General features: G+C 52.4%; 1 protein-coding gene across 2 annotated transcripts in view; it reads right to left on the bottom strand.

The window, feature by feature from the left end:
* DYSF (dysferlin) overlaps positions 1–19,539 on the bottom strand; it is a 26,493-nt gene extending 6,954 nt beyond the window's left edge. Inside the window, exons 1-5 of one of the 2 annotated variants that reach the window (XR_002104349.1) lie at positions 19,387–19,539; positions 17,364–17,542; positions 15,101–15,210; positions 14,541–14,688; positions 6,381–7,425 (exon numbers count right to left, since the gene is read on the bottom strand). Coding sequence is in view for 1 of the 2 variants with exons in the window: in XM_019553378.1 (XP_019408923.1) it covers positions 7,387–7,425; positions 14,541–14,688; positions 15,101–15,210; positions 17,364–17,531 (465 nt within the window). In the remaining variant the exon portion in view is untranslated. Of the gene's footprint in view, positions 1–6,088; positions 7,426–14,540; positions 14,689–15,100; positions 15,211–17,363; positions 17,543–19,386 lie in introns of those variants that run through there. The other variant, XM_019553378.1, reaches the window with a different exon arrangement.
* Positions 19,540–26,663: the final 7,124 nt, after the last annotated feature.

Below are 26,663 nucleotides of genomic sequence, written 5' to 3'. Positions count from 1 at the left end.
TTTTTTTTTGTCATGTTGCAGCCTCCCTGGCAAATAAGCAGTCGGCAGGCAGAGAAATCAGTCGTGTTTAAAAGCTAAGAGTAAAAGAGCAGATTGGGCTGAGCTGGATGCATGGTCTCCTTTGCTCTGCCTTCTTTCTCCCCATCCCAGGGTCTCCAAGAGCTTTATGGACCCGAGTTACACCTTGTGAGACACCTCTGTAAGGTTAGGAACTGGGTCTCCCCATTCTACAGAAGGGGCAATCAAGGCCCAAAGCAGGGAAGTGATTTTTCCAGGGTCACCATGAGGCTGGGGGGAAAACGCGGGCACACAGCTCCACAGTCTGGTGTCTTAAGCAGGGGAAAACATCACCCCACCCTCCCCGCTCCTTTAGCTCACAGCCCGCTCAAATTTAGCACTGAGCTCAACCAAATGCACAAGTGACTTTGAAACCGAGGCTCCAGCCCCTCCATACGCAGAAGTGCCCAGAGTCACCCCACAGGCCCCCAGCCCCTGCCTCAATTGGGGAAAATGCTACCCCCAGCTCGCCCCCAGCCCTTGCTTCAATAGCCCCCCGGCCCACCGCTCTGTTGGGTCTGTACAGCACCAAGCACAATAGGACTATTATCATCATCCATCATCATTATTCTTCTATTATCACTGTGGTTGATGAAAATAGAAACAAGAATACCATTCAGGCTTTGTCACCCAAGGCTTGAATTAGGACACCAGCTGCCTGCAGCCCACGGGGTAATGCCAGCCACACGCTCCTCCTCCTAAGGCTGCCGGCTTCAGGACCTGGCCATCCTGTCTGGTTTGCATTGCAAAACTCTTGCAACAAAGCTCTGGCGTGGAGGCTCCGGTTCCCCCCGCCACCTGACATAGCTCTGCTGGGGAGACCCCCAGTCAGGGTGCAGCGGTGTTGGCAAAAGCTTGGCTTGGGTAGGCATGCTAGAGGGGGACTCGGGGTCACTACGCCCTGGCAGATCACCCCTGCCTTTTCGGCCATGCATTGCATCCCTACCAGGAGGCACCACGCCTCGCTGTGGCAGCAGCCCCCTGGGAACGCAGGTCAGCCCTCTGGTCCAAACAGGCCCAAGTGGGAGGTGGATCCTTCTAAGAGAATGAGCAACCAGCCAGGTGTAGTCATCACTTAGGGATACTGCATTACTTAGAGGACGAGTGAAGTTTAGTCCTTTGACTCACAAAATTAGCCCCGAGATTTCCAGTACGAATCTACAATGGCAAAACTGTTCTGCCCTGTTGCATCGGAGGTGTTTGCAACAGCATTTTTCTGTAGTTGAGAAATGAGTGAAAGCAAAGCATTTTCCAAGGGGTCTTGAGTCTAAGAAAGTTAAGAAACTGTCTTAAATACTAGGACATGCATGCAGTCCCTTGCCTCTCAGATCACAGCTGCTCTATAAAGTAATGAGAAGAGCGTCTCAGCAGCTGCTCTCCGGGGCGTCGGAGGCATCTCAGCTGTATTGTCTGTCTCTCACGTACTGGGCCTGTTTACAAGAGACACTTAATGCACAGTAGCCTAATAACACTGTGCAGCAGCACATGGCAGCACGGACGGTGCTAGTACGCTGCGGTGCTGTATTATTAAGCTACTGTGCAGTAGCGTCACTAAAAAGGCGTGTGCCCGTGCTACTAGTCACTGTGCATTCATTAAGCAAGTACTAAATTAAATGTGCAGTAAGTACTGCCCATTCATGAATGTATAGATGCACCCACCGGAAGCTTCTTGGGTCAGTGCTGAGATATCCTCTATCTGCCTGCAGCACCGAGCACATGGGGCGATCAGGAGGAACGACGAGGAGGTGTGTCCTTGCAAACGGGGAGCAGGTGCTGGACAGGTATGTTGAATTAAGAGGGGAGCTTAGAGGGCCCCTAGGTGAAACACGGGGCACAGGGTGCAGCGAGATGCTGACCGCTGGCAGAAAGGATGCGTAGGACCCTCAGAGATCAGAGGTTGCACAGCAGGGGCTGGGATCCTGAAGACGTTTCCCAGGCAGGCCGCAATTCCTGCTCTCCCCGCATCGGGTCTCAGGGGCTGGGCAGAGAGTGAGACTCCCTCCCCTCCTGTCTGCTCACCGGTTCCTCAGCTGGCCTTGCCAGCCTGAGTCTGCATCCAACTGGTAAGCCGGCAGGCACGTCATTTGGCTCGCCTGGCCGCGCGGGTCCCCCTTCCCAGCACGGAGGCGTACGACTCTCAAAGTCTTCGTTTGGTGAGGAGGGAACCGACCCTCTCTGCTCCACCCCAGAGGTGGCTGCATTTCATGGACCCATAGACTGAATGCTTCCCAGAATGAGGTGCCTCCATTTCAGATGCATGCACTTCTCTCTGAGCAGGCCCCTGAAAGACCTGTTATAATAGCAACCACACCTCTTCCACAATGCTCATAAGTAACTGGTAACGTGCCTGACAAGCTCTTACCAGTGCATCTCAGAAGGAAGTCACTGACTCCCTTTGACAGCAACCCGTTTCGCAGATGAGGAAACTGAGGCATAGGAAGTGAAGGGACTTACTTAGGGTAACCCAACAGCCCGGAATATGAACCCGGGTGTCTTGGGTCCATTGAGCCACACACCCGTGGGTGCTGGGCAGGTCCAGACAGATGCAGATCGGGTCGCATGAGTGAGAAGAGTGACGGCCTGCAGGAGTAGGCTATTATCCTCCCATTGCACAGTGCAACAGGCTCTTCAAAGCAGATCTCAGCCCCTGTAGCAGCTCAGAGCGCCACAGGGCAAACCCAGCCCCTGAAATCAGATCTCCCCTGCCCGGCGTGGTAAGGAGACGCTGCCCAAACAGCTCCCTGGCGGCCGAGCCCACCGAGCACCGAGACCCGGTGGTTTCACACCCCATTGCTCCACCGTCCCCAGCCCGACCCGATCTCCAAACCTGCAACGCGGAGGCTGTCACGCACACGCGGGGCGTGGAGGTGGCTGGGCAGCCCAGAGCCCCTGGACCACGGCATCATTCAAGAGCACGGCTGGCCTGCCAGGGAGGTGAGAGCCGCGACCCCCGGACATGACCACAGCACCCCCTGCAAGTTAGTTCTTGTCTATACATTGATTAATGGGCAGTGCTTACCGCACATTTAATTTAGTACTTGCTTAATGAAGGACTAACTAACTCATCCCTGCAAGCTGAGGGATGCTCAGAGCTGCGCCTGGGCTCATAGCGGCACCCCTAACCCAGCGAAGCCGTGGTCCTTGCTGGCTGGGGGAGCCAGAGGAGGTGCTGTGGCCTGGTGGCTAGGGTGCTCGGCTGGGAGCAAGGCCCCTGCTCAGCGCCGAAAGGAGTCTCTTGCCATCCACGGATCCAGCCCCAAATTACGCCCGACACCACGGATGTGACGGAGATGCAACGCATTGAGTGCAGGGAGGAGAGGGGGATGGTTTACTCTCACGTGCACACAAAGCTGCACATTGGCAAGACCTCCGTGCCTCAGTTTCCCTACCTGTAATAGGGAGGGGGTAACATTGCAGTGCAAGCCACCAAGAGGTTTCCCTCTGTAGGGCCCTGATCCTGCCCAAGCGGCTCTGGGGAAGGACCCTTGCCCCTTTGCCAGCCCATTGCTCGGGGCAGCTGGGACTCGGCAGCATCGTCCTGCAAGACGGAGAAGCCGGAGCAGATGCAGTTACTCACCGTTCAGGCAGGGAGGGAGCAGGCCACAGCTGCAATAGGGCTGCGGCTGCTTCTTTCTGCCCAATTTAAAGGACCAGCTGCAGCAAGGCATGCTGGGAAAAGCACCCCTCTTGCCAAATATAACGGGGCAGCTGCAGAAAGGCATGCTGGCAAAAGCCACGGGGGCAGAGCATGGACAGTCTCTTGCTCTGGGCTTGAGCCCTAGTCTGCACCGATGCTGCGAGCAAACCTGGTCCCCCCGGGCTAACCCAGCAGGTATCTGGCCACCAGCTGAGCCTGGGGGATGTGGATGCACGGGGTGCTGCCCACATCGCTCCTGCGTGGGTCACTGGCTCCCGAACCTGGCGCATCTTAGCCTGGCTGCGATGAGCTTGGACCTTGGTGTTTTGGGGGCTGAGGGCATGTAGGCCCGCACTGCAAAACCCATCTGGGCTGTGCTGTCCCTCCGGTGAGGGGCTAGGAGATGCAGGAACCAGCAGGCTTCAGGGCGTTTCATTTTAAATACCGCGGCTGAGGCAGAGGCAGGGAAGCCCGGGACGGCAGGCAAGCTGGGCCCGCCTGGAGCCGGACAAGCGGGCACAAGCCCTTCTCTCAGCTGCTATGTGGAGCATCCGATGCCTTGTCCTTTCCCGGGGTCTCTCCAGCGTCTATTAACAACTTTCTATAGGAGCAAGTTGTTGGCTGCCACGGTCCCCCTGCTTTCCCCAGGGCGGGCTCGGGGGCGAGGTCGTGTGTTGCACCAGAGGCGACCGCGTAGTTTTGCGGAGAGTTTAAATGATGGGTTTCTCCGATGCTGCCTCAGGCAGGGGTTGGACTGGAGGTGAGCTGCCAGGCCCACTTCTCTGTGATTTCCCTATGATTTCCTCTTGCCAAGTTTCGGGCCCCGGGAGCTGCTACTCTTCTGGAAGCAAACCTCAGCCGTGGGGATTTGGAGGGTGCGACGTGGGTGACACGAAAGCGATGCTGCCTGGGTGCTTTCTCTCATAGTTTTATAGACGTTCGCGGACTGGAAGGGACCTTACACGCAGAGTTAACTACTGTGGGGTCTGCTCGGTACAACCGAGTTGGTTATGGTGGGGTTGCTCACAAGTGCTAGGAAGCCCCGCCACGGGTGCAAGCATTTGGGAGAGGAAAGCTATGCAGGCTGGTGCGTTTCGGCTTGCCCAGCCACGTGCACTAATTGGTATGACAGATTCACTCACCTGCTCTCGGCTGCTGACCCCAGCGGCGGGATTTGTCTTACCGGGACCAGGGGCAAGTCATCCATAGCGACCTCAGTTATCCCCGGGCAAAGGCTACACTTAATTTGACTCCGACATACGAGCAAATGAGTGTGGGGGGTTGCTTGGGAACTGAAATGCCCACGAAAGGGGCCACAGGCCCTTCGGAGAGGTGAACAGCGGCACTGCGAAACCCTCCTGGCTGCAATGGGGAAGGTGCATCCATCACGGGCATCTTCTTCCATCACTGGCTGTCCCTGGAGCAGCTGGGGCTGGAAACGGGATGCGGGGAGAGAGGCAGCTCCAATCAGACCAGCTGGTTTTTATAGTTGGATGTCCTGCAGGGCAAGGACTGTGTCTTCCCTGGTGTCTGGGACGTGGCCGGGGCGGGCTGGGTGCTGCCACGACACACATCATAAATAACGGGGGTGTCCAGGATTCCTCTCGTTGTGATCCAGCAAAGCACTTAGTGCCTTTGAGTCAGGCGTAGGCGTAAGTGCCCAGCTGGACCGGGATGAGAGCAGGACGCCGTGTCCACAGCGATTACGTTCGCTAATCGCCCGTCGCTGCTGCTTGCTCACACGTGTCCGGGTCTACGACAACCAGGGGCCAAGTGTGCAAACCTACGGGTCCAAGGGACATCTTTGCGTCAGCGTGACCGGGGTGTAGCCTGTGTGAGGTACGCGTGGAGGCGCCGTCGCATTGGAAAACAACGCTAGCCTTCAGGTTTCATGTCTTTATTCTGGAAGATGCTTGCTTGCTAAAGTAAGGGAGAGTGGGCGAGGGCAGGGGTGCTAGCACGTGGCCCGCGGTCCAGGTCCAGCTCACAGAGCCACTGCAGCTGGCTGGCCACAGGGAATTTGGGGATCGATTTGTTCCTGACCCCCACACGCACCCTGGAGCACGTGGGTGGGGAGCTGCCGGTCTGACCGGCACGTAGGAGAGCAGGCAGAGCTGACCGCTGCAAATGCAATCTGCTGGTCACACAGGCACGAGCCGGGACCAAGTAGGCACTGGTCCCCTATCTGCTAAAACAGGGCTGGCACGAGTGCCGCGCCTGGCTTCTGTGTCTGGCACCGGACAGATCAGGGATAGGCAACACAGTGGCAGATAGGGCAGGGAGCAGAAAGCAGAGCAGTAGAGCAGGTAGGAGACACAGGGCAGGGAGCAAAAAGCAGAGCAGATCAGGTAGGGAGCAGAAGGCAGAGCAAAGCAGGCAGGGAGCACACAGCGGGGAGCAGCAAGCAGAGCAGCAGATTGGGCAGGGAGCTAAAGGAAAGAGGATCAGGTAGGGAGGACAGGGAAGGGAGCAAAAAAAGCAGAGCAGCAGACCAGGCAGCTAGCACAGGGCAGGGAGCAGAAAGCAGATAAAATCAAGTAGGGAGCACAAGGCAGCCAGCAGAAGGCAGAGCAGTGGATCAGGTAAGGATCACAGGGCAGGGAGCAGAAAGCCGAGCAGCAGAACAGGCAGGGGAAGGGGATCGGAGCGGCACTCAGGAAACCTGCAGGGCTAATCTGTGGCCCACCCTGCTTTCAGAGAAGGGCTAGGAAAAGAAAGGGGCCAGGTCTTTGCCTCAATCCCACCCCCTGCGGCAAGGAGTTCCCCCGGGGGCGTCTGCTCTTCTGCGTCCGCCCCGCGGTCCCGACCTGGTGGCAGAGGAACGGCGCTGATTGTAACGCTGCACGCTGGACCGCGGCCGCGGGGACCTGCCCTCAGGCTGCGGGTGCAGGTCCCGGGGGAGAGCAGGACCTACGCCCGCAGGACGCGGCCCTGGCCTTACCCGCTCGCTGGGCTTGTGCCGAGCCCCACAGCCACGCCGCGGCAGAGGTGACCAGTTGCAGGGGGACGTGTCCACCCAGGAAGAGGTAAAAGGGTGCGACGGAGAGAAATGGAGTGGAAAAGCCCGAATCTTGCAAAGCTTTCCTTGGTGTCCCGGGGGGTTTTGCTCCAGTCCTCCTCGGGGTTGTATCCCACCGCCTTCTGCTAAGTGGGAAGAGCCCCCATGGGTGGGCGATGTGCGCAGGGGCTTTGCTCAACCAGCGCACCTCCTCTGCAATAAAAGCTCCCCAATCCCCACGGCCCAGAGGCAGGAGATAGAGACAGCGAGACTTCACCCGGGCTCGGGGCTCACACCTCCTACTCCTTTGTTACAAGCTGCAGCAGGTCTACGTTTTCAGCGCACCCTCCTAGAGTCTGTGCAAGCCATTCCCCCCAAAAAGGGCCATTTTTGCATCGATAATTGAGCTTTACAAAACAGAGCATTGAAAAAAAAAAACCAAACCCCAAGAAAGCCCCCAAAAGGGAAATAGCAAATATTCCATCTTTGGCATCGGGTACAGGCCACTTAGGAGGTGAAGAAGGTAGGTGGGGCTGCGCAGATGGGAGCGGTATCTTCATTTTGGCAATGGGATGGCATCAGAGACAGCACGCGGCATCTTCTCAGGAGGCTGCCGTGGCTGGCATCTCATCCCCAAAGGCACAGGCAGTGTCTTAGCAGGCATTCGCCGCTCCCACCGGTCCCCGGCACAGATTCAGCTGAAAGGCTTCACCAGTTTCATAGCAGCGTAGTTCTGGAGGGGAAGGAAAGGACAAGGAAACCCGTAAGATGGGGAAGGTACCGCAGACAGGAGCGATATCTTCGTATGCCTGAGGATGCTCTTTCCAAACAGCGGTGGGACTGGAGACGGACCTCAGCTCCTCAGTCTCCAACAAGAAACACGAGCTAAAAGAGAATCGTCTCTAACTAGCAGCGGTACAGGGTGTAGGTGGCATGGGTGAGCAGATCGGATGCCTCACGGTTGTGTGCTCACCCCTAAGAATTACCCCATGGCTGCTTCTTCCATCTCCCTTTCTCCCATCTCCTCCCTCCCAAGGATACCCAGGGCGCTGCTGACACCTGGAGATCTCCCTGCCCTCAAACAGGCCCCGATTCGCCTCTTGGACTCCCTCACCCTGCTCTCCTTGAGAGAGGATAACGTTTAATTTAATCTGCACAAAGCGGCATGAGATGCAGAGAGAGGAAGGTTCAAGGCAAACGTAATGCATATCGCATCGCACCCCCTCCTTCCCCAGAGCCAGCGATACCACGAGCAGACGCTGCTCATTGAGAGCGTGGTGCCGTTGCGTTCAGCGGCACGGTAACATCCTTTTTAAGGAGCGAGATCTGAGCTAGCTTCGATTTGCACACGGGCAGACACACGCCCTCGCCAAATCGGAGGTTTCGTCCGTGCGTTTGGAGTTGAATGGGTACGGGATGTTCTCGCACTGCGTCGCTTTAAAAACCAACACTGGAAGCAAAGCAAAAGGCAAGTCACAAGCTCTTCTGCAAAAAAGTTTGACCGAAGGCATCGTGATAAATTACAGCGTGTGGTGGATTATGAAGCAATTTGCCAATTGGGGTTTTCTAATAATGCTATAAATCAGGCAAGGAAAACGAAGGCAATTTACCAACAGTCATTAGAAAAAGCCTCCGGTGGAATATAACCTCCTAATTAATTACCCAGCATTTGTCTTTCAGGGTCTGTCCTCCAAAATATGATTATTTTTATGCTGCGATTGGTCCCATTCAGGAAGATAGCAGGTTTCCTGTCCTGGCTATGAATTTCTATTAACGAAGTGAAGAAAGGCAAGCAGGAATAATCAATCAGCGCAGAAAGCGGGCAGTAATGGCGATGAATAGCGAGGGAAGCGGAGGGAGACTCGGGTAAAACAAACAGGCTTTAAAGGGGAGTAAATATCTGCAAATTACTGGAAAACACAACAGATTCTGGCTGGACGGAGGCCGTGGCTTCGTCATGGGGTGCCCACCACCACCCGGATGCTACTTGTTGCATCCGATGTCGGTGATGATCCCCACCTGCAGATTTAGGAGGTCAAAGGTGTCAGTGTGACCCCTTGGCTTGGCTTGAATAATGCAGGCATGAGACCTGCACAAAAGCCCTGCTTTGCAAAGCAAGAATCTGCCCTAGTCTATCAAGATCATACCCGCCGAAGGGGACCGAGGACCTTCCCATTTGCCACGCTGGGCATCTGATCAGCCCGTAGGGGCAGGCCCTGAAACTGGTGGTGCAACTAGAGCGTATCTTTTCGAAAGACGCCCAGCCTCCATCCAGAGATGCCGAGCAGTGATGAATTCACCACGTTGCACAGTAAGCTTTTCTCACGCCCAATTACCCTCGCTGTCAACAACAGGCTTCTCATTATATCCCACTGGGATTCTCCCAGCTTCAGCTTCCACCTCCAGGATCCAGTGATGCTCTTTGCCTGCTGATCAAAAAGCCCTCTAACTGCCGGGCCAAATATAGAGGACGGAGAAGGAAATTGCCTAGGAGCTATTCTGTGCGAGTGCTGAGGTGCAAAGGGAATGGCGGAGCTTGCAATGATGTGGACTGGATACAAAAAGCTTGCCAGGCAGCCGAGAAGCTGAAAAGGAGGGCAGCGTGGAAGGCAGCGCTGACATTTCAGACCTTGGAGTATCCAGTGTTCAGCTCCCACTTTAGCCAAACTAGACTCGGCAAAACCTTGCTGTTTTCCACTCCAAACCAGGACACGGTTATTTTCCCTCCCCTCCACCCCCAATGGAAACAGTCTCATCATCACAGACTGAAAAATGTCAACAAATGTAAACGGCTCCAACGATCTGCCAGCGACCGAAGTCCGCGTGAAAGCCCGCAAAACTGAGACGTCTCGCATGCTTCCAGAGGAAAATGGGCCACGGCAAAAATAGAAACCTTCATGGAAAAGGCAGCAGTTCTGGAATCACAAAGCGACGTGGAGTGAAAGCGCAAAGGGATTTTTTTCAAGTGCAACCAAAAAAAGCAATGTCTGCACACTGCCCCTGGGAGGAGATCTTTGCACCATCCCAGGCTTGCTTCGTGACTTCAGGCAGGTGCATACTTAGATGCCTAATTCTGCAAAGCAGGACCTGATGCCTCCTAGCTAGATCCCACAATGCCAGGCTTCAAGGTGCCTGAATCCATAAACTTAGGCTTATACAGTGTAGGGGGAAGATCTATGAGCAGAGAGTTGCCCAGAGCTAGTCCATAGGGTGCTTCTGCTCTCTTGAACTTTGGCAATCCTCCTGAGGTCTGGCTCAGGTTAGCTTGAGCTGCAAGCCCCACGTTCAGCCGTTTCTGGCCTGCAAAGCTGGAAGCTGTAGGTGGAGAGGGATCAGGGCAGGTCTGGCCTGCAAAGAGATTTTATCCAGCCCACCAAGCACACCCAACAGTGACCATGTCACAGAGTGTCTACCTCCAAATCTATCTCCATCGGGCATGCTGTTGGGAATGGGAGCCAGCTGACTGCCATGTTCTGGTCCCCAAATGTGCAGAGTAGACCTAATTTGCTGCTCCATCCTGTGCACGGGCAGCTGGCCGATGTCTATTCCATTAGCCCATCCATGGAAAAGCAGTTTTCCTCCATGAGTAAAGGCTTTCATGACTCAGTTACCTGGAGGTGCCAAGTGATGGGCTCTCAGTCCTCTACCACAAATTCACTGTCACCTCAGGCAAGTCACTTAGCTCCAAGTCAGCAGTGCACATCATTACCCAGCTCTTTATCACCAGTGCTGCAGCTGAGCTGGCGCCTTCACCTCCCTGGGTCTCAGATCCCAATCTTTGTTTGGGAGGTGGGGGCAGGACTTTTTGACCCAGCAGGAGGCTGTCAGCTAGAAAGGACTGGGGTGTAGGGCTCCCCGTGCAATGGGAACAGAAGGTGAAGGGATTGCTGTATTCTGTTCTGCTGTAAGGAGTTGCAAAATGAGAGATGCTGCCAGAACGGTTCCTGAGAATGAGCTGCGGGCTGGAGAACGCATCTTCCAAAGACAGCTCGTTCTGTAAGGTGAAGAGCAAGAGTTGCTGACTGTATAAGTCCCTCTGCAGGGAGGAAAGACTGGGTGTGAGAGCTGGGCTCTTTCACCCAGAGGAGAAAGGTAAAGCAAAGACCCACAGCTGGAAGCTGAAGCCAGGGAGAGTCACATGAGAAATTAGGCAGATGTTTTTTACTGGTGGGAGAGGGTAGAGACGATTAATCACTTGGAACAAAACACCCAGGGAAGGGATGGATTCAAACCCAAGGCTGGATGCCTTAACACTTTACAAACACCATTGCTGGGCTCAACACAAGGCTTTGTGGGTGACATTTAAGGACAAGTAGTATCCAAGGGCCCATGTACACGCCACGATTTTTTCCCTTTCATGCGCTGCAGCTGCATGTCTGTTTGCACAAACGGGATTTCCCAGTGCTTTAAAAGTGTTTCTTGTACATTAAAATAAAACTCTTTGGGTGTAGTTTAGTTTGGATCGCTGGGAATTAAAGCGTCACATCCATGGATTCATTGTGTGCAAACGCAGGCACTTAGAGAGGTGTAATGAGTCTCTTTGTCCAACAGATGGTGCTGTGACTTTCTTGTTTTCACTTGCAAATTGTTTCTGCTCTTTTTTTTCTTGTGTGCTTTGCTGGCTCCCTGCTTCCAGAGCTGCATGGAAGACATGGGCACAAGGAGAGTGGGGGGCCCTGGGTCAGGGGCAGCACTGGACCATCCCGCTCTCCAGCCAGGGACCCGGCTTAATTTGTCTGAAAACCTAGTGTGTGTAAACACACATGTGACGCTCCAAAATAAACAAGCTTAAATTTTTTAAACCTATTTAATTTAATGAGGCTTAAAACCTGTGGCGTGTACAGGCACCCCAGGAGTAACTACCGCAGGTTGACCAAGGCAGCAGCCCCAGGTGATGATCTCATGAACCTGCTTTCTCTTGCCATCCTCCAATTCAGACTCCTCCAACACTTCCCACCCATTACCTGATGCCCCCTTCCCCTATTTACCCATATGGGCAGTCACGCCATCCCGACACCCGCTCACCCCAAAGCTGACAACATATAGCTGAGCTTTTCACAGCAGGGGCTGTCTCTTAGCATATAAATGTACAGCACCTACCACCCTGGGGGGGACCTGATGTTCCCTGGGACCCCTATATTAATAGGGTTAATAGGGGGTTATCCTTTAGAGTGCATGTTCTCAGATACAGCCATGCTCCTGGCCAAAGATCTGTATGTCAGGAGACTCCTTTGCATGTAAGAACCCTATTTTTGCCATTGTGTTGCGAAAGGTTAATGCTTAGCAAAGGAACCCAATTTCAGAGTGAAAATACAGCCCAGTGCCCTCAACTATTTGGGAGAAGCCATCCAAAGAAATGAAAATAGACAGATTCCATGTAACACGGCCTCGGGTTTGTGTTTTTTTTAGAAAGATGACTAAGTCTAACCAGAGCAAAATGAATTATAACAACATTTTGCTAGGAAAAAGTCAGAGAAAAACACAAGTCACAGGGAGTGTAAAGGGATATTTATAGTTTAAAAGGGGTTTTGTTTTCCCTGGACTCAGTGGTAATACAAGGAGCCTGTCATAGCTACTAAGCCACTTGAATTTTCCCCAAGACACCAGGAATGGAACTGAGAGTCCCCGGTTGGGGAAACAGGCCCCTGCCACGTGGGCTGAAGGCAAATCTCTGTGTACGGGTTGCACTACAGGGCACATGAACACAATTTGGCCTCGCTGCTGCTGCCCAGCATTGGGTGGCACACTCAATTATCTCTTTTAATGCTCCTGAGCTCATTAAGAGATCATTAGGGGAGAAAACGATTTCCCTGATCAAAAGACAGGGGAGCTGAGATGCATGCGGGCATCGTGACTTGAGATCTTGGATCTCCCTGGATTTAATCCCCCATTGCCCCTATAGCTCCAGGAGCCATCAAACGTGCCTGGTCTTAAATCACTAGAAAAAGTTAGCTGTGCCAAGACCCTTGTCACCCTTCCCTGGTCCACTGCACATGGACAGCAAAGCAAAACCACTTGCAAATGCAGCCTCTCCTGCCTTCCAAGGTATAAATTACCCCTCAAACAGGAATGTCCCTTGTCCAAGGCACAGCATTTGTCAAGTATGGCAGGGGAGGAAGGCACATTGTTCTTCTTATCAGTCTGGGAGCGGGGAATGGCTCGAATATAGGAATTACCGTATCTTCTCACATACCACATGCCCCCAAATAAGACACGCACCTTGTCTGGGGAAGGCAAAATGAATGAGAAAAGTTAGTTCCAGTTGTGGCTGACTCCTGACCACAATGGCACTAACCCTGAAGGGTGAACTCTGCCCCCACGGGGCAGATCCAGGATTTGGAGAAAGGGGGTGCAAACCGTGCAGCACATCAGCACATCTTCTTCTCCAGTTAAAGAGAAACTAGACGCCTTGCTAATAGGCTAGGGGGCTGGCACCATATTATTCAGTTTAAGATCAGACCCAAACCAAATCACACTATTAGAACGTGCACTGATTTACTAGAGTATAAAGTTTTTAAAAAAAGCACAACAACAAACTAGGCAAAAAAAAAACCAGAGTCAAAATAGTCCAAAGATATTGTGTCATTATAGTTAAATGCACGTCTCTTATTCATAACAAAATCTATCCTTCTTGCCAGTGCCTCCAAAACTTTGCTGCCAGTCATTTCTACACCTGAGATCATACGACCACACCTGAGTTAAGGTTTTTAGCTAGAGCTATAAAAAGCCCGTAGGACTGTGAAAAAACAAGTGATATATTCCCAGGAGTGGCTAACAGCACCATTGCAAAAGAAAGGATGGTTTGACTAGTGGAACATCAAGACCATTAAAATAATGGAACATCAAGACAATTAAAAAGGAAAGTGTCGTTCAACCTGTGCAGTGCGGACAGATTAGCAAGAACCAGGGAGAGGATAGTGAGACATGAAGTCAAATGACTCCTCTGGTGCTGCCTGAAGAAAAATGTCAGAAGTTTGGAGCAGGGATCAGAGGGGGGTGCATGCCCCTGAACCCACCGCCGTCTGCCCCCTCCCTCCCTGAGGCTGGCAGAGAGAAGTGTGGCAGTCATCTTGCAGCAGTGTGTCCTTCTTTGCTTCTATTCCCGCCCCCCCAAAACATCAGCTCATCCTGCTTCAGACCAGCCCCCCCATTTTTGGAGGGCTGATTTTTTGGGGGGAAAAGGTGTGTGTGGTACATGAGTCAATATGGTATTGCAATGCACTGAAGCCCAAATAGGATCTGAAAGTCATCCCAGCCAAGCTGGAGGGGCCAGTAACTTCTTAATTTGGTTTGCAAATGGCACCGAGAGCAAGGGCAGGCAGGGCTAATTCATGAGGTGGGATTTCCACCCAGCCTGCAGCTTAACCATTCATGGATGCATGTCCATTTACTGCTGTAGAAAAGCTGTGTTTCTGCTCCAGGCAGCATAAAATCTGGAGTATCTTCTGCTTTGGGATCTTAAAGCCCTTTGGCAACCATCCACACAGGCTCTCACAGCCTCCTCTGGGACCTAAGGACCTCACTCCATTTTCTATATACAGGAAATGGGGGCAAGAGAAAGACATGCGACTTGGCTAAGGGCCACAGAGAGTCAGTAGCAGAGACAGTCAAAGAGACCCAGGGAATCTCCCACCAGTGCTATCCCTGGGGCAGCCCTATTACTGGTTGGGGATGGGGACTGGGCTCTGCAAACGCTCGTGCTGGGGTTCAAACCCAATGGGTCTTGGCTCAGACCAACACTGCATTGGGGTCAAAGAGGGATTTTTTAACCCCTTGGTCAGCCTGTGGTCCTCACTGCCTGGGGGACCCGCAGCCCTTCCCCTTCCCTCCCCTCCCAGAAGACCGTACCGGGAAAGCATAGATGAAGATCCCGAGGAAGAGCAGCAAGATGAAGAGCACGAAGACGACGAGGAAGACCCACTTGTACCGCCGCCACAGGATGAACTTGATGGTTTTGTAGGGGGAGGTGAACCACAGGAAGGAGGTCTCTGGCCGCCTGCAATTGAAAGTTGCGGTGACCTCTGGTACAAGCCGATTTGCTGCTGCCGGGCGCGCCGGGGATGTCGGAGAAGGACCGCATGCACCCGCCCCGCTGACCCCGGCAGGTGGGGGGAGGCACCAGGGGAACCGGAGGGATGCTCAACCCTGGCCATGCTAGACATGGCCGCATGGGACACGTCGTCAGAGCCCAGGTCCATCGGGGTGGACCCAGCCCCTGCAGGTCCATGAGGCTGAGCCCTGCCTCCAGCCCCAGCACGTCTGGGTGGACCAGGCTGGCTGAGCCCCGGGGCTGCGGAGGTGCATGCAAGTATAACGTGCATGATGCCGAAGCCTTCGGGGCAGCGAGCTGAACGCCCAGCCCCTGGCTTTAGCGCCCTGCGCTCCGTTTAGGTTTTCCAGCCTCTTACTTGGGGTCTTCCAGCTTGGGGTTCATGTTGGGCTCATCTCGGCCCATCCCCGCGGGCCTCTCTTCATGCTCCTGCTCTGCCACAATCTCCAAAGTCATTTCCAGTTTGCCCTGCGTGGAAAAAAGCAGCGGGGAATGGACAGGGGCCAGGATCCTCGGTGGGAGATGCTGACTCGGGAAAGGGCTTCCAAGCTTGACCCAGTCTCAGGTAAGGAGTCAAGATGGGACCTTCATGGGAGGCAAATGACCCCTAGCAGGCAGCTGTGGGAATCCTGCATTTTCCTTTGACCTACCTGGCACCAGCCACAGTCAAAGCCAGGAAACCAGGCTGGTTTGATATGGACGGGGGGGGCTGCCTTCCTGTACCTGGGATCTCTTGAACATATATGGCGTGTGTAGACAAAACAAAACTTCCCATTTAAGTCGAGGCAACTGCATTTGTGTCTGCACCTTTAACAGCAGCAGGACGTTGCCTGCTGCCTGCTTTACCTAGGGCAGGTTGAGGTGGGAGGTCTTGCGTTGAATCAGGGTTGACAGGAGTTTTACTAAGAGGTTAAATGATGGACTTGTCTGGGATGGTTTGGACAGGACTGATTGCACTAGATGTGACTTCTGCAGCCCCACTTCCCTGTGACTTTATGACTTCAAGGGTCATGTCTAACTTGCCCATTTCTACATGCTACTGTTCGTGTGTAGAGCCATTTGGGCTGGGAGGTGCAATCCTGTTGCCCCATAACACCCTAGGCCACATCCATACCCCTGGGCCCATCTGTGTGCATTTCTCTGAAAGGAAATAAAAGGTTTGACAAAACAAAGGAATTTAAACCATTAATGGAGAATAGTCACAAAAAGCTGGTTTTAAACAGAGAATCAAGCCCATTCCCTGGATTTTAGCGGCTCCCCCATTCAAGGGCAGAAGCAAGCTTTAACATGTGATGCCAACAATCAGTTGGAATAACCCAGATTATCCAAACATTAAAAAAAACCCTCAAATCAGAGCTACAGACTAAGTCTCACTCCCTCGGTGCATCTCTCAGATCATTTCAAAGGGCAAACTGAGCAGACAGCTTGAATTTAAAAGCCTTCAGGCCAGGGAGAATCTGTTTTCTGCTTTGTTTATACCACTCTAGCTTGAGTAGGTGCAGCTCCAAGTTCAGGCCTAATGATGAATGATACTAATAAATGGGAAGTAGCCAAACTAGGGAATAAGTTAGAAAAAGAAGCAAAAATCCATTAAAATCAATGAGGCACTCTGAATTATTTGACCGATTTTGTGACATAGGTGGGAAAACTCTTCGGGAGGGGAGAGAGGGATGGCTTAGTCATTAGGGTGTCTGCCTAGGATTTGGGAACACGCACTTCAGTGCCCTGCTCTGACACCGATTTACCCCACAGCCCTGGTCAAGTCACTCAGGACAGCAAGCTGTCGCACTTTATCTGCCTAATTAGCCATTACGCAGCCACCTACCAACCTTCAGTCTGGGCATTTCCCCACAGGCTTGGGCTCCCTTTCACTTTCTCCAGCCTTCCCCTTATAGCTGAGCCACTGAAGCTTTCACCGGATACGCGGGATGGAGGGCAATACTGGAGAGAAGTCTCTGCCCCACTGAAAGCAAGGTCCCTCAGCCTCTCCCTACAAGTCATGTGTCCCAGCCCCCAAACCATTTTCATTGCCAGTTCTCCACTGTGTGCACATGCCTTCTGTAGCAGGGGGCCCACAGCTGGACACCGGACTCCAGATGTGGCCTCCCCAGTGCTGAATAGAGGGGAAAGATCACTGCTCTCCATCTGCGGGCAATGTGCTCCCACTCTGGCAGCCCAATATCCCCATCTCTTGGCTGCCCGGGGGGCCAGCTTCAAGGGGAAGGCTGGAGAGGCTTGGATAATGTCTAGCCTGTGGCCTGGCAACAAGATCACTGCTAAAAAGCAGCAGATGCCGGGGGAAGCCTAGAGTCTGTGTTTCCTGTTTCTTGGGCATGTGCCCCAGCTACCGGCACAGCACATGTGAGCGTCCTGGTCACATGAGCTACAATTTCGGGACCTGCCGGGCCTTGTGTGTGTACCTGGAGGAGCAGATGTTGATGCGGACAGCCCTAGTGAGGACGCAATCCCAAAGAAAACTCCATAAATGCCACGAGATGCAGTCAGTGGAGGCATGCATGCCATGTAGGAGTGAAACAGGAGTGAACCCGTAGCCTCTCCGGGTCCACGGTTCCCGTCTCTAAGGTGGAGATCAGAGCAAAGCTGAGCCCAAGAGGACTTACCGCAAGGACCTTCTTCTCGCCCTCTTCTGCAACGCAAGGCCACCAGCCCTTGACTGTCTTCTGCTCAAAGAGTGACACAAACCGGTCCGAGGACAAGGTTTCATCTAGCAGGTCTAGGGAGCACTTCTCAGCTGTCTTGGCAGGCTTGGGCATGTGGTTGAGATCCATCTGAATGCAACCTGCCAGGAACAACATCACCAGGAAGCAATGCACACGTTGTAGGATCGTGGCCCAGGTTTACTTCCAAGGGGTCTGATACTGTCGCAACTACTGGCTATCTAAGAGGACTTGCACACCTCAATCTGATGCTCTTCTGCCATGCCCAAGACCCTGAAAATCCAGGGATTCGTCTGCTCTTGGAGCCCATTGATATCTGACCCTTAATGCGGAGTCACAGAAAAGCAGTGAGCACATTCATTTCTTTTCGGGGACTTGCATACGGTGGAATAGATCACACTTAGGCACTTCCTTCCACTTATGGGATCTTGCCCATGCTGGATCTGATTTTGGGGAGGCCGGAAAGCTTACAATGAGTGAGCAGGACATTCAGAGACATGGGAACACACATCCCCTTGCTTTACCTGCACCAGCTCAGGGCAGTCTTGGTGTTTTGAGGCCATGTGCCTGCGATAGGTTTCTGTAGTGTTAAGAAAGCATGAAACAAACACTTGTCTAGGATAGTTTGCATCCTGTGGTGGGAAGGACATGGACAAAATAAGGACAGTCCAGTGGAGGGGAATGAAAAAGGTACCTCCGGAGGTCACACCTCAAGCAGGACCAGCCCCAACTACATCATCCCAGCCAAGGCTTCGTCTACCCAGGTCTTCAGCACCTCCAAGGATGGAGACTGCACCACCTCTCTGGGGAGCCTCTTCCAGTGTTTCACCACCCTCCTCGGGAGAAAGTTTTTTTCTAATATCCAATCTAAACTCCCCTTGCTGCAGCTTGAGCCCATTGCTTTATCTGAGTTGCCTGATTAAATGGGCAAAAAAAAATGAGCACTAATATCATGGGGCAAACCCCCACTGCACCAAGTGCAATGCTGTGCTGATCCCATTGGGGAGCAGAGCTAGGATGAGGCTATCCCACAGCAGTAGGTCGGTGATATTCCCTCTGGGGGTAGCAGGGCAGGGACAAGGTCTACAAAAAACACCTGGCAAGTCAAGATGTACAAAGCTCAGCCAATTTAGCTTATTAAGTGGAAGGATAGAAGTCAATTTGGTCATGGCTGGAGTAGAGTTAGCATAGGGGAGTGGGTTTTAAGGTGGAAACCAGAGGCATGGGCATGTTTGCACGTGCATTTACACTGGCTTAAATTTACTATGCAGTAAATAAGTAAAGGAGGAATAAGCAGGAATAGGCCAACTGCATAGTAAATTTAAGCCAGTGTAAATGCACGTGTAAACATGCCCTGAGAGGACAAGATTTGGAAACTCTAGTGTGCTTTTTGCAAAATGCTTTCACTGCCCTCGGTGCTTTAAGGCCTTGACTGAAAGACCCATGTCTAGCAACCTAAAGGAATTGCATTTCCCTACCTGGCATGGGCTGAAAGGCACGGCATGTTTGTTCTGGAGGGGAATGGACTAAAGGGAGACATGAAAAGTAGCTATAAATGGAGGATATAAAAAGGATGTGAGGAGCAGGTCCAAGGCCAATCATGTTTGCTCATTACTGCAGCAAGAACTAAAAGTCTGGGGAAAGCAGCAAGGAGAGGCGAGGAAGAAAATGTTTGAGCTCTTAAGTGTCTTGAGGGGATGGAGAAAGGGACCGAGGAAGGCAGTGAAATCGGTGTTACTGGACAGAGCAGGATAAATGGTCAGCGGGTGAAATGGCTCCATTGAAGTCAGCGTGGATACTGCTAATTTACAGTGGCACAAATGCCACGGCTCTGATGGGACACCTACATAGTAGGGACGGCTTATCCTCCATCCTGAGCTATGCCGTGGCCGCCCTGTGCTGCATCTCGCTCCCTACGGAAGCAGTTCAGTGCCAGCAATGGAGCGAAGGAGCTCCCCGAGCTTACCCAAGTAATCGTCAAAGGAGAATTTGTCGTTGTCCCAGATCTGGAAGGTCAGCTGAGGTGGGATCTTACTCTCAGTCTTGTCCAAGCTCCAGAAATGCTCCTGTGGTTATGTGGGAAAAGAAACAGAGAAAGAGAATTGGGTGGAAAAAGGCAAGACAAGCAATGGTCAGTTCATTCTGGGACATACAGAGCAAGTCCTCTTGGACACGTGGAGCGTCCAGGGAGTGTGTGATCCCACGAGGCTCTGGGTGAGGTCAGGAGGAACGTCCACAGGTACCACCAAAACTGGTACCCCTTACAGTAAAGAGCTGTACATAAGTAATAGAGTTGTTCAGATACTACATCCCTTACTTAGCCCCTATTATACTACATCCCCTACTTAGCCCGCTCCCTATACCGCAGGAAGGTATCCCTTTAGCTCTCACTCATTAATAGCATTGGCCTTGGCCAATACCTGGATAACCCATGGTCAGTGGAAGCTCAGGGTGCAGCAAGAAGTGATATAGGTACCTCTCTTGCTACTAAGTCCATGCACTTGCCATCAGGAGAGCTTTCTCCACCATCCGACAGTCAGATATCAGATGGTAGAACCGGCTGCATGGAGGATGTGCTCCTTCTCTGGAGATGCAGCGGCGCATCCTGCATCTGTGCAGGAGCTGGACTAGACGACCCCTGAGGGTCCTTTTAACTCGGTGATTGCCAGTACTATGGGACTGGAAGTAGTCTTTTTTGGATCCATCAATTTTAAGGCCCCAGTGGGCCCCGTAATACTCATCATGTGTTTTTAAGCCTCCCCAGAGGCACCGGCTAAGGCTGGGGATCTCAACTGGGGTGTGCCGATTTTCCTACTAGAAGCAAAGCCAGAGTTTCCTTACTAAAGGGTCTTGCCCCTTTGCTCAGGGTCAGATCAATGCCATATTTAGAGCCAGGAAGGGATCTGACCCCATGGTCAGATTGGTACAGACTGGGAGGTTTTTTTGCCTTCCTTTGTAGCAGGGGGCATGGCCAGGACCTCTTGCGCGTATGCTGACCATGCTTTATAGCAGCAGGACGCCGGCTGCCGTGGTTCCCCTGCTTTACCTGAGGCAGGTTTGGGTGTCAGGTCAGGGTTGCGTCAGGGTTGAGGGTCATCTTATTATAGTCTTATATAGTTTCATAGTTTCTAGGGTCGGAAGGGACCTGAGCAGATCATCAGGTCCGACCCCCTGCCCTGGCAGGAAAGAGTGCTGGGGTCAAACGACCCCGGCCAGGTGTACATCCTTGTGTAGGTTATAGTTGCATGGGACAGTTTGGATAGGGATGATCCTGCTTCTGACAAGGGGTTGGGTTAGCTGTGACCTCTCGAGGGCCCTTCCAGCCCCACTTCTCTATGACTGTATGGCCCCATAACGCTCATCCAATATCTCTGCCCCATGACACAACCCAGGGCATCTCAAGCAGTGATTTCTGCCCCCAAAACTCCCAGGGGGGCTGTAGCATCTGTATGGAAAGATCCTCAGCCTTATTTAAAGACCTCAAGTGAGGGAGAATCCACCACCTCCTTCAATAAGTCCTTTCTACAGCTAAATCTCTTCCCTATTAAAAATCCACCTTTCTCTTTTCGTTTGAATTTGCTCAGCTTCAGGCTCCAAAAACTGGCTCACGGTCCGCCTTGTCCTGCTGGATTTAAGAGCCATCGGCTATCCACAATCTCTTCCTTGCAGACATAGACATATATCTCGATCCACTTAGCTCTGCACCGTGCCTGGGATAAGCTAAAGAGACGGTGCTTCTCCAGTCTCTCCCTGTGTGGCAGGCAGTCCAGACCTCAACTCCCTCTTGGTGCATGTTTCCTGAACTCCTTCCAGCGTCTCAGTAGACTTTATGAAGTGTGGACACCAGCATCGGACAGGGTGTTCCAGTAACGGCCTCACTGGGTGAGTCACAGGTCTAGGTCTCGACCAGTGGTGGTCATTAAAGATCCCTGGACACCTTGTGCAAGAGCTGGGATATCAGTCTTGCTGTCCTAGCCAGATGCTAATATAGACAGTTACACTGTGATGATCTAAATTCCCCTGCTGCTTCCATTAGCTAGGGCATGCCTCCTCCATTCGGCATTGGGTAGCATGGCAGTGTGCTGCTAAACCCTCTGAATAGCTGTACTTTACAGAGTAGCAAGGGATGAAAAATGGGCTAGGACCATCCATCATCACCCTCACTTCTCGTTTGTGTGGCAGGAGCAGCTACAGCCAAGCTGGCTTGTTGCCACCACAACCACATGCACGTGAAATAAATAATAGCCAGAAATTCAGGGTCAGATGCACTGCTTAAGAAGGCCTGAGTGGGGAAGCTAATCGTTACATTGAGCACTGATTTTTTTTTTCCCCTCAGAGAGGCAGGTTCCCATCCAGGGCTGCCACCAAGAGGCAATAAGGGATTGCCTGGCATCACTTTAGTGGACGGCGGGGGTTGCCCATGTCACAAAACCACCACTCAGTTTTGGTGCAAAGTCACCAGCAACTTTTGCAGAGAGGTTCGACACCGAGGCATCACAGGGGGCTGCAGCTCAGGTCTAAGGAACAGTAGTGAAGAAAGGTAGGTTGTGGCCTTGTTAGTCTAAGCACATAGGTAGACGAGGTTCTTTGGGTAAATGTGTTTTACTAGACCAACTCAAACAGTTGGAAAAATTCTTCTTTGCAAGCTTTCGGGTATAAATACCCTTTGTCTTTGTACCCGAAAGCTTGCAAAGAAGAATTTTTCCAACTATTTCAGTTGGTCTAATAAAAGATATCAAATTTACCCAAAGAGCCTCATCTGCCTAGTAAAGAGACACATGCATGAGGATGACTTTTGTTATACCCAGGTCTAGGCGATGGGAGCATTGCTCGCATCGGAGAGGAAGAAACAGGCCCACTGCCTGCCCTTAGTCCATCCCATGGCACATCCCCTGGGCACTGCTTCATGCAGTGTTGTTTCAACACGGCATTGTCATAGATGGCACTGATTTAATGAAAACCAGGAAGCTTCTGAATCCTTCCTGACACATATGCCCCGCCATAAATCTACCCCGATGACTACAACAGCCTTATCTGTTATGCTGTGCAATACGAAAGAGGAAAACAGAGTATGTAGCCCTCCAGAAAAACATGTCTTCAACTAGGGGAGATGGTGGGAGGCAGAAAGGGAAGCATATTTAAGTCCTATTGAAACTGGTTTTCCTGGGGATCACCCTGGAAGGCGACATCTCAATATGCCTCCAGCTCCTCACTTACTCGTGAAAGAAAAAATTGGGCTCCTTGCAATGGGTGAGAGGGAGGGATGTTCTTTACTTGCCTTCAATATTCTGTAGTTTAGAAAAAATGATAAAATAATGTATGGAAACTTCCCTTCCTCGCCACCCCTTCTTCCCTGGCAGCCACTGCTTGTTCAAGCAGGAGAGGGACTTCCCAGCTAATGAATGAGAGCCGCTCCAAGGGGCTAGGAAAGGGCTGGTCCCTGAGTTTTCCCAGTTCTAGATTCTGACTGGGACCAGCACATGCTACTGACTCATGGAAGAGAGTCACCAGGGAAATTGCATGTGTGTGTGTGTGTGTGCATGAGTATATGTACATGTATGCATGTGCATATTTGTGTGTGCATGTACGTGTATACACACACATACCCATGTCTGTCTGTCAGTCTGTTTTCACATGTATATTTACACACAATTATATACTCTCTCTATATATATCTATGCAAACAGACGTACACCAATATATACTTATGTAAATACATATATATCTCTACATAGATATAGGTATATGTGTTGTTTGCACATACATATATATATATATACACACACACACACACACACACATAATGTGTGCATGTACATGTATACACACACACACCCCTACATAAAGAGTGAATGAGGAAAGAGAGGACAAGATACAGTCTCAGACTGAAAGCAAGTCTCCCAATACTAGGATCACAGGGATTATGAACCCCGGGCAGCTCAGCCAGTAGACAGAGGGCAACACCAAACCCATGTTTTAGGCCCCCAAGCTACAGGACCTACTCTTCACCAGCTCTGACCCTTGCAGCTTAGGCACACTTTGCCTAATTATGGATCGAGATGCCGCACATGCAAGCATATCGAGCTTGAAAATGTTGATCGGTCTCTTTAAACGCTGGAGGCGGGGGTGGTCTCCCCTTGCTCTGGGGACAAAAAGCAGAGCTCCCCGCCAGGCTGGGCAGAGGTTCGGGGTGTTTGGGGGTGCAACAGAAGCATGGCTGGGCACACCTGGGCCACCGCGGGCTGCAGGCTGGGCTGTACGAGACCCCGGGCACGTGCTCAGGCTGTCCTGCCTGGCTTCTCTGTCGGTGCGGCACAAGCGGGCTATGCCACAGCTTCCTGCTGTCTGCCCCAGGCGCCGAGTCCCCACCTCCGACGGCCCAGGCAGCCCCCGAGTGCCTGAGAAACAACCTACGGTTCAGCCTCGAAGATCGACCTGCAAGAGGACCATGCTGCAGGGCCAGCACGAACAAGGAGCAAGGTCCCTGCGATGGCAAACAGGAGGCACCGTGCCTTTGCCACTACATGCCCCCCCAAAAACACTGATGAAACTCAGAGTGCATTAGAAACCCCTGGGCTGAGAACAAGGATGCATGTGGCTCAAACCACTGCTCTGAGCCTGATCTCCTTGCGTGAACCCCCCAAACAACACCTCGTGCCACACAATAAGATGCTGCTGAATAAAGACAGCAACATCTGGCTCCATGGCATGGCTCGAGCAGTGAGCTATCACTTGGCACAGCTGGCAGACTCTGGCCCGCTGCTTTGGCTCCTTCTGACTGACACCTCTGGATAAGGGTTGGCCACAACCTGAATTGAAGGGTCTCTTGGTCTTCACCACCAAGCCACGCAGGCTTTTCCCCGGGGACTAAGCCCGGATGTCGGCGGGCCTCCCAGTGTGATGGAGGTTGACGGAGAGCCAACGGCTGGTGGGGGAAAGGCCCAGCTAAGTTTATGGGCCACTCCGAGGCAGTGAGAAACTTGCCAGGATGATTAAACCTTGCTGCAAAAGGTGCACTATAAAATAAGCTGTCAGCAGAATTTATGCCCTCTCCTTTTCCAAAGGGGTAGGAGAGGAAAGCAGCTGAGTTATGGCCAGGTTGATTTTGCAATGGTTTGGAGGAGGCTGGTGTAAATAGTTTACGGTGGTGAATAATGCAGGAGGGAGGCATAAGAAACATCCACGTCGCAGGCAATGTGCTGACAGGGCTGCATTTCTTCTGCGTCGCTTGTGTTTTCCAGAGTGCAAAGTCAAGAGCGAGTCCCTTATTTCCACCTCCGAGAGCTGGCTTCTGGGCTGGAGCCTTGGAGATATTCAGGCTGGTTTTGGCATGGGCCTTGGGGTGAAGCTATCTCCACAGGTCTGACAGCCCAGCTTGCAAGGAGGCCACAGGCTCCTGCAACATCTCCTGGGTCAGCAGCTCTCCAGTGCACCTGTCCTGAACCAGCTAATGACCTTGCCTCATATGTAAGGTCCAATCCTTCAAGGGACACCACTTCTCTGAACTTGGTGGCAGGAGGTGCTTCATCTGTTTGCAAGAAGCAGGTGGCTGACATGCCTTTTACTGGCCTTTCATGTGGCATCCTTGCTCCTGGGCTCTCCTGGAGAGGTCAGCTCACACCGTGCCCCAGAGGTGCTGGGTGCCGGCTGCAACCGGGGATGGGGATGAGCTGTGCCAATGCTCCTGCTGCCACCAAAGCCAGAGGGTCCTGGCTACAGGGTCTTGCCCCTCTGCTCAGGGCAGACTGATGCCACATTTGGGGTCAGGAAGAAATTTTACCCCATGGGCAGACTGGTATGGACTGGGAGGGGGAGGGGGTTGTCTTCCTCTGTAGCAGGTGCACGACCTCTACCTGGGATCTCTTGAGCATCTATTAACAACCTGTCGTAACAACAGGACATTGGCTGCTTGCCCTCTGGCAGGGTTGGGTGTGATTTCTGGTGTTGCATCGGGGTGGGCAATAGTTTTACCAAGAGTTTCGATGATGCGTGTGTATGGGGTGGTTTGGGTAGGGCTGATCCTAGATGTGAGCTCTGAAGGTCTCTTCCAGCCCTGCTTCTCTGCGATTCCATAATTCGATGATAACTTGGTGTTTATTCTCTAAAATTGCTATCAGACAGTCTCTCAGGAGAGCGGATCAAGTGTCAGTATTGTCTTCCCACCTGCAAATCTGGAAGCCCGAAGGAGAGGTTTGTCCCAGTTCAGCAAATCTTACCTTTCCCACGAATGAGGGGAATGCAAAACAGAAGAACGGGAACCCAAGCATCCAGGCTCCCAGTTTAGCTGGGGCTCCCAGCTCCCCATCACCCTAGTGGGAGGATGGGGAGACTGGAGTCTCAAAGCCCTTGGAGCTATGGTGGGGCTTGGCTGGTCCTGGGTGGCTGAGACACAGGCCTTGGAAGATCTGAAATCCATGGCCTTCAAGCAGCCCTTAATGCAGGGCTTCTCTGCAAATGCCATGCCTTCAAATACCCAAGAGAGCTCCGCAGCAGATAGGAACCCACGGAGAACTGTCTGCAATTGCACCTATGCCCTTTAAAGCCAACACATCTGCAAGGCAACACTTTGGTTTTGACAAGTCTTTTTTCCCAATAGAAAAGATGATTCCTTGTTCTGTGGTTGTGAGCTGGGGACCCGTGGGTTCAAGCCTGGGTGTGGGTGCTTGAGTCTCTCAGCTGGAAAGAGCAGCCTCTGGGATTGCAAAATTTTTACAAGGGGTTGGATATTAGGACAAACTCTCTCACTTGGAAGGTAGTAAAACACCAGAACAAGCTACCCAGAGAGGTGGTGCAGTCTCCATCCCTGGAGGCTTTGAAGACCCAGGTAGACAAAGCCTTGGCTGGGATGATGGAGTTGGGGCTGGTCCTGCTTGGAGCAGGGGGTTGCACTCGATGTGACCTCCTGAAGTCCCTTCCAGCCTCATTTTCTATGATTTGTTGGAAAATTCCCCATCAGCTCCTTTCCCCAGGGGTGCGGTGGAGGACCCATGTGGTGAAAGAACATGAGCAGGCAAAGCCCTAGAGGAATGCCTCCCGGATGCAATTTTGCCTTGGCCAAAGAAGAAGGAAGGATCTCTGCATCTCTGCCTCTGACGGTTCATTCCACCCCTCTAAGCAGAGCTAAACCCAAAGCAAACCCCTTCATCCAAACACCCTTGAACCTTAGCGGGGAAGTGGCTGCAATGCAGATTTGCATTTTGCACGCCCGGATCTACCTTTTAATGCTCCAGGGAGCTCATGGCA

This window comes from Crocodylus porosus, unplaced genomic scaffold (genome assembly GCF_001723895.1).
Source record: "Crocodylus porosus isolate Cpor-Errol unplaced genomic scaffold, CroPor_comp1, whole genome shotgun sequence".
Lineage (NCBI taxonomy): Eukaryota > Metazoa > Chordata > Crocodylia > Crocodylidae > Crocodylus > Crocodylus porosus.
This window is presented reverse-complemented; position numbering and strand designations above follow the sequence as displayed.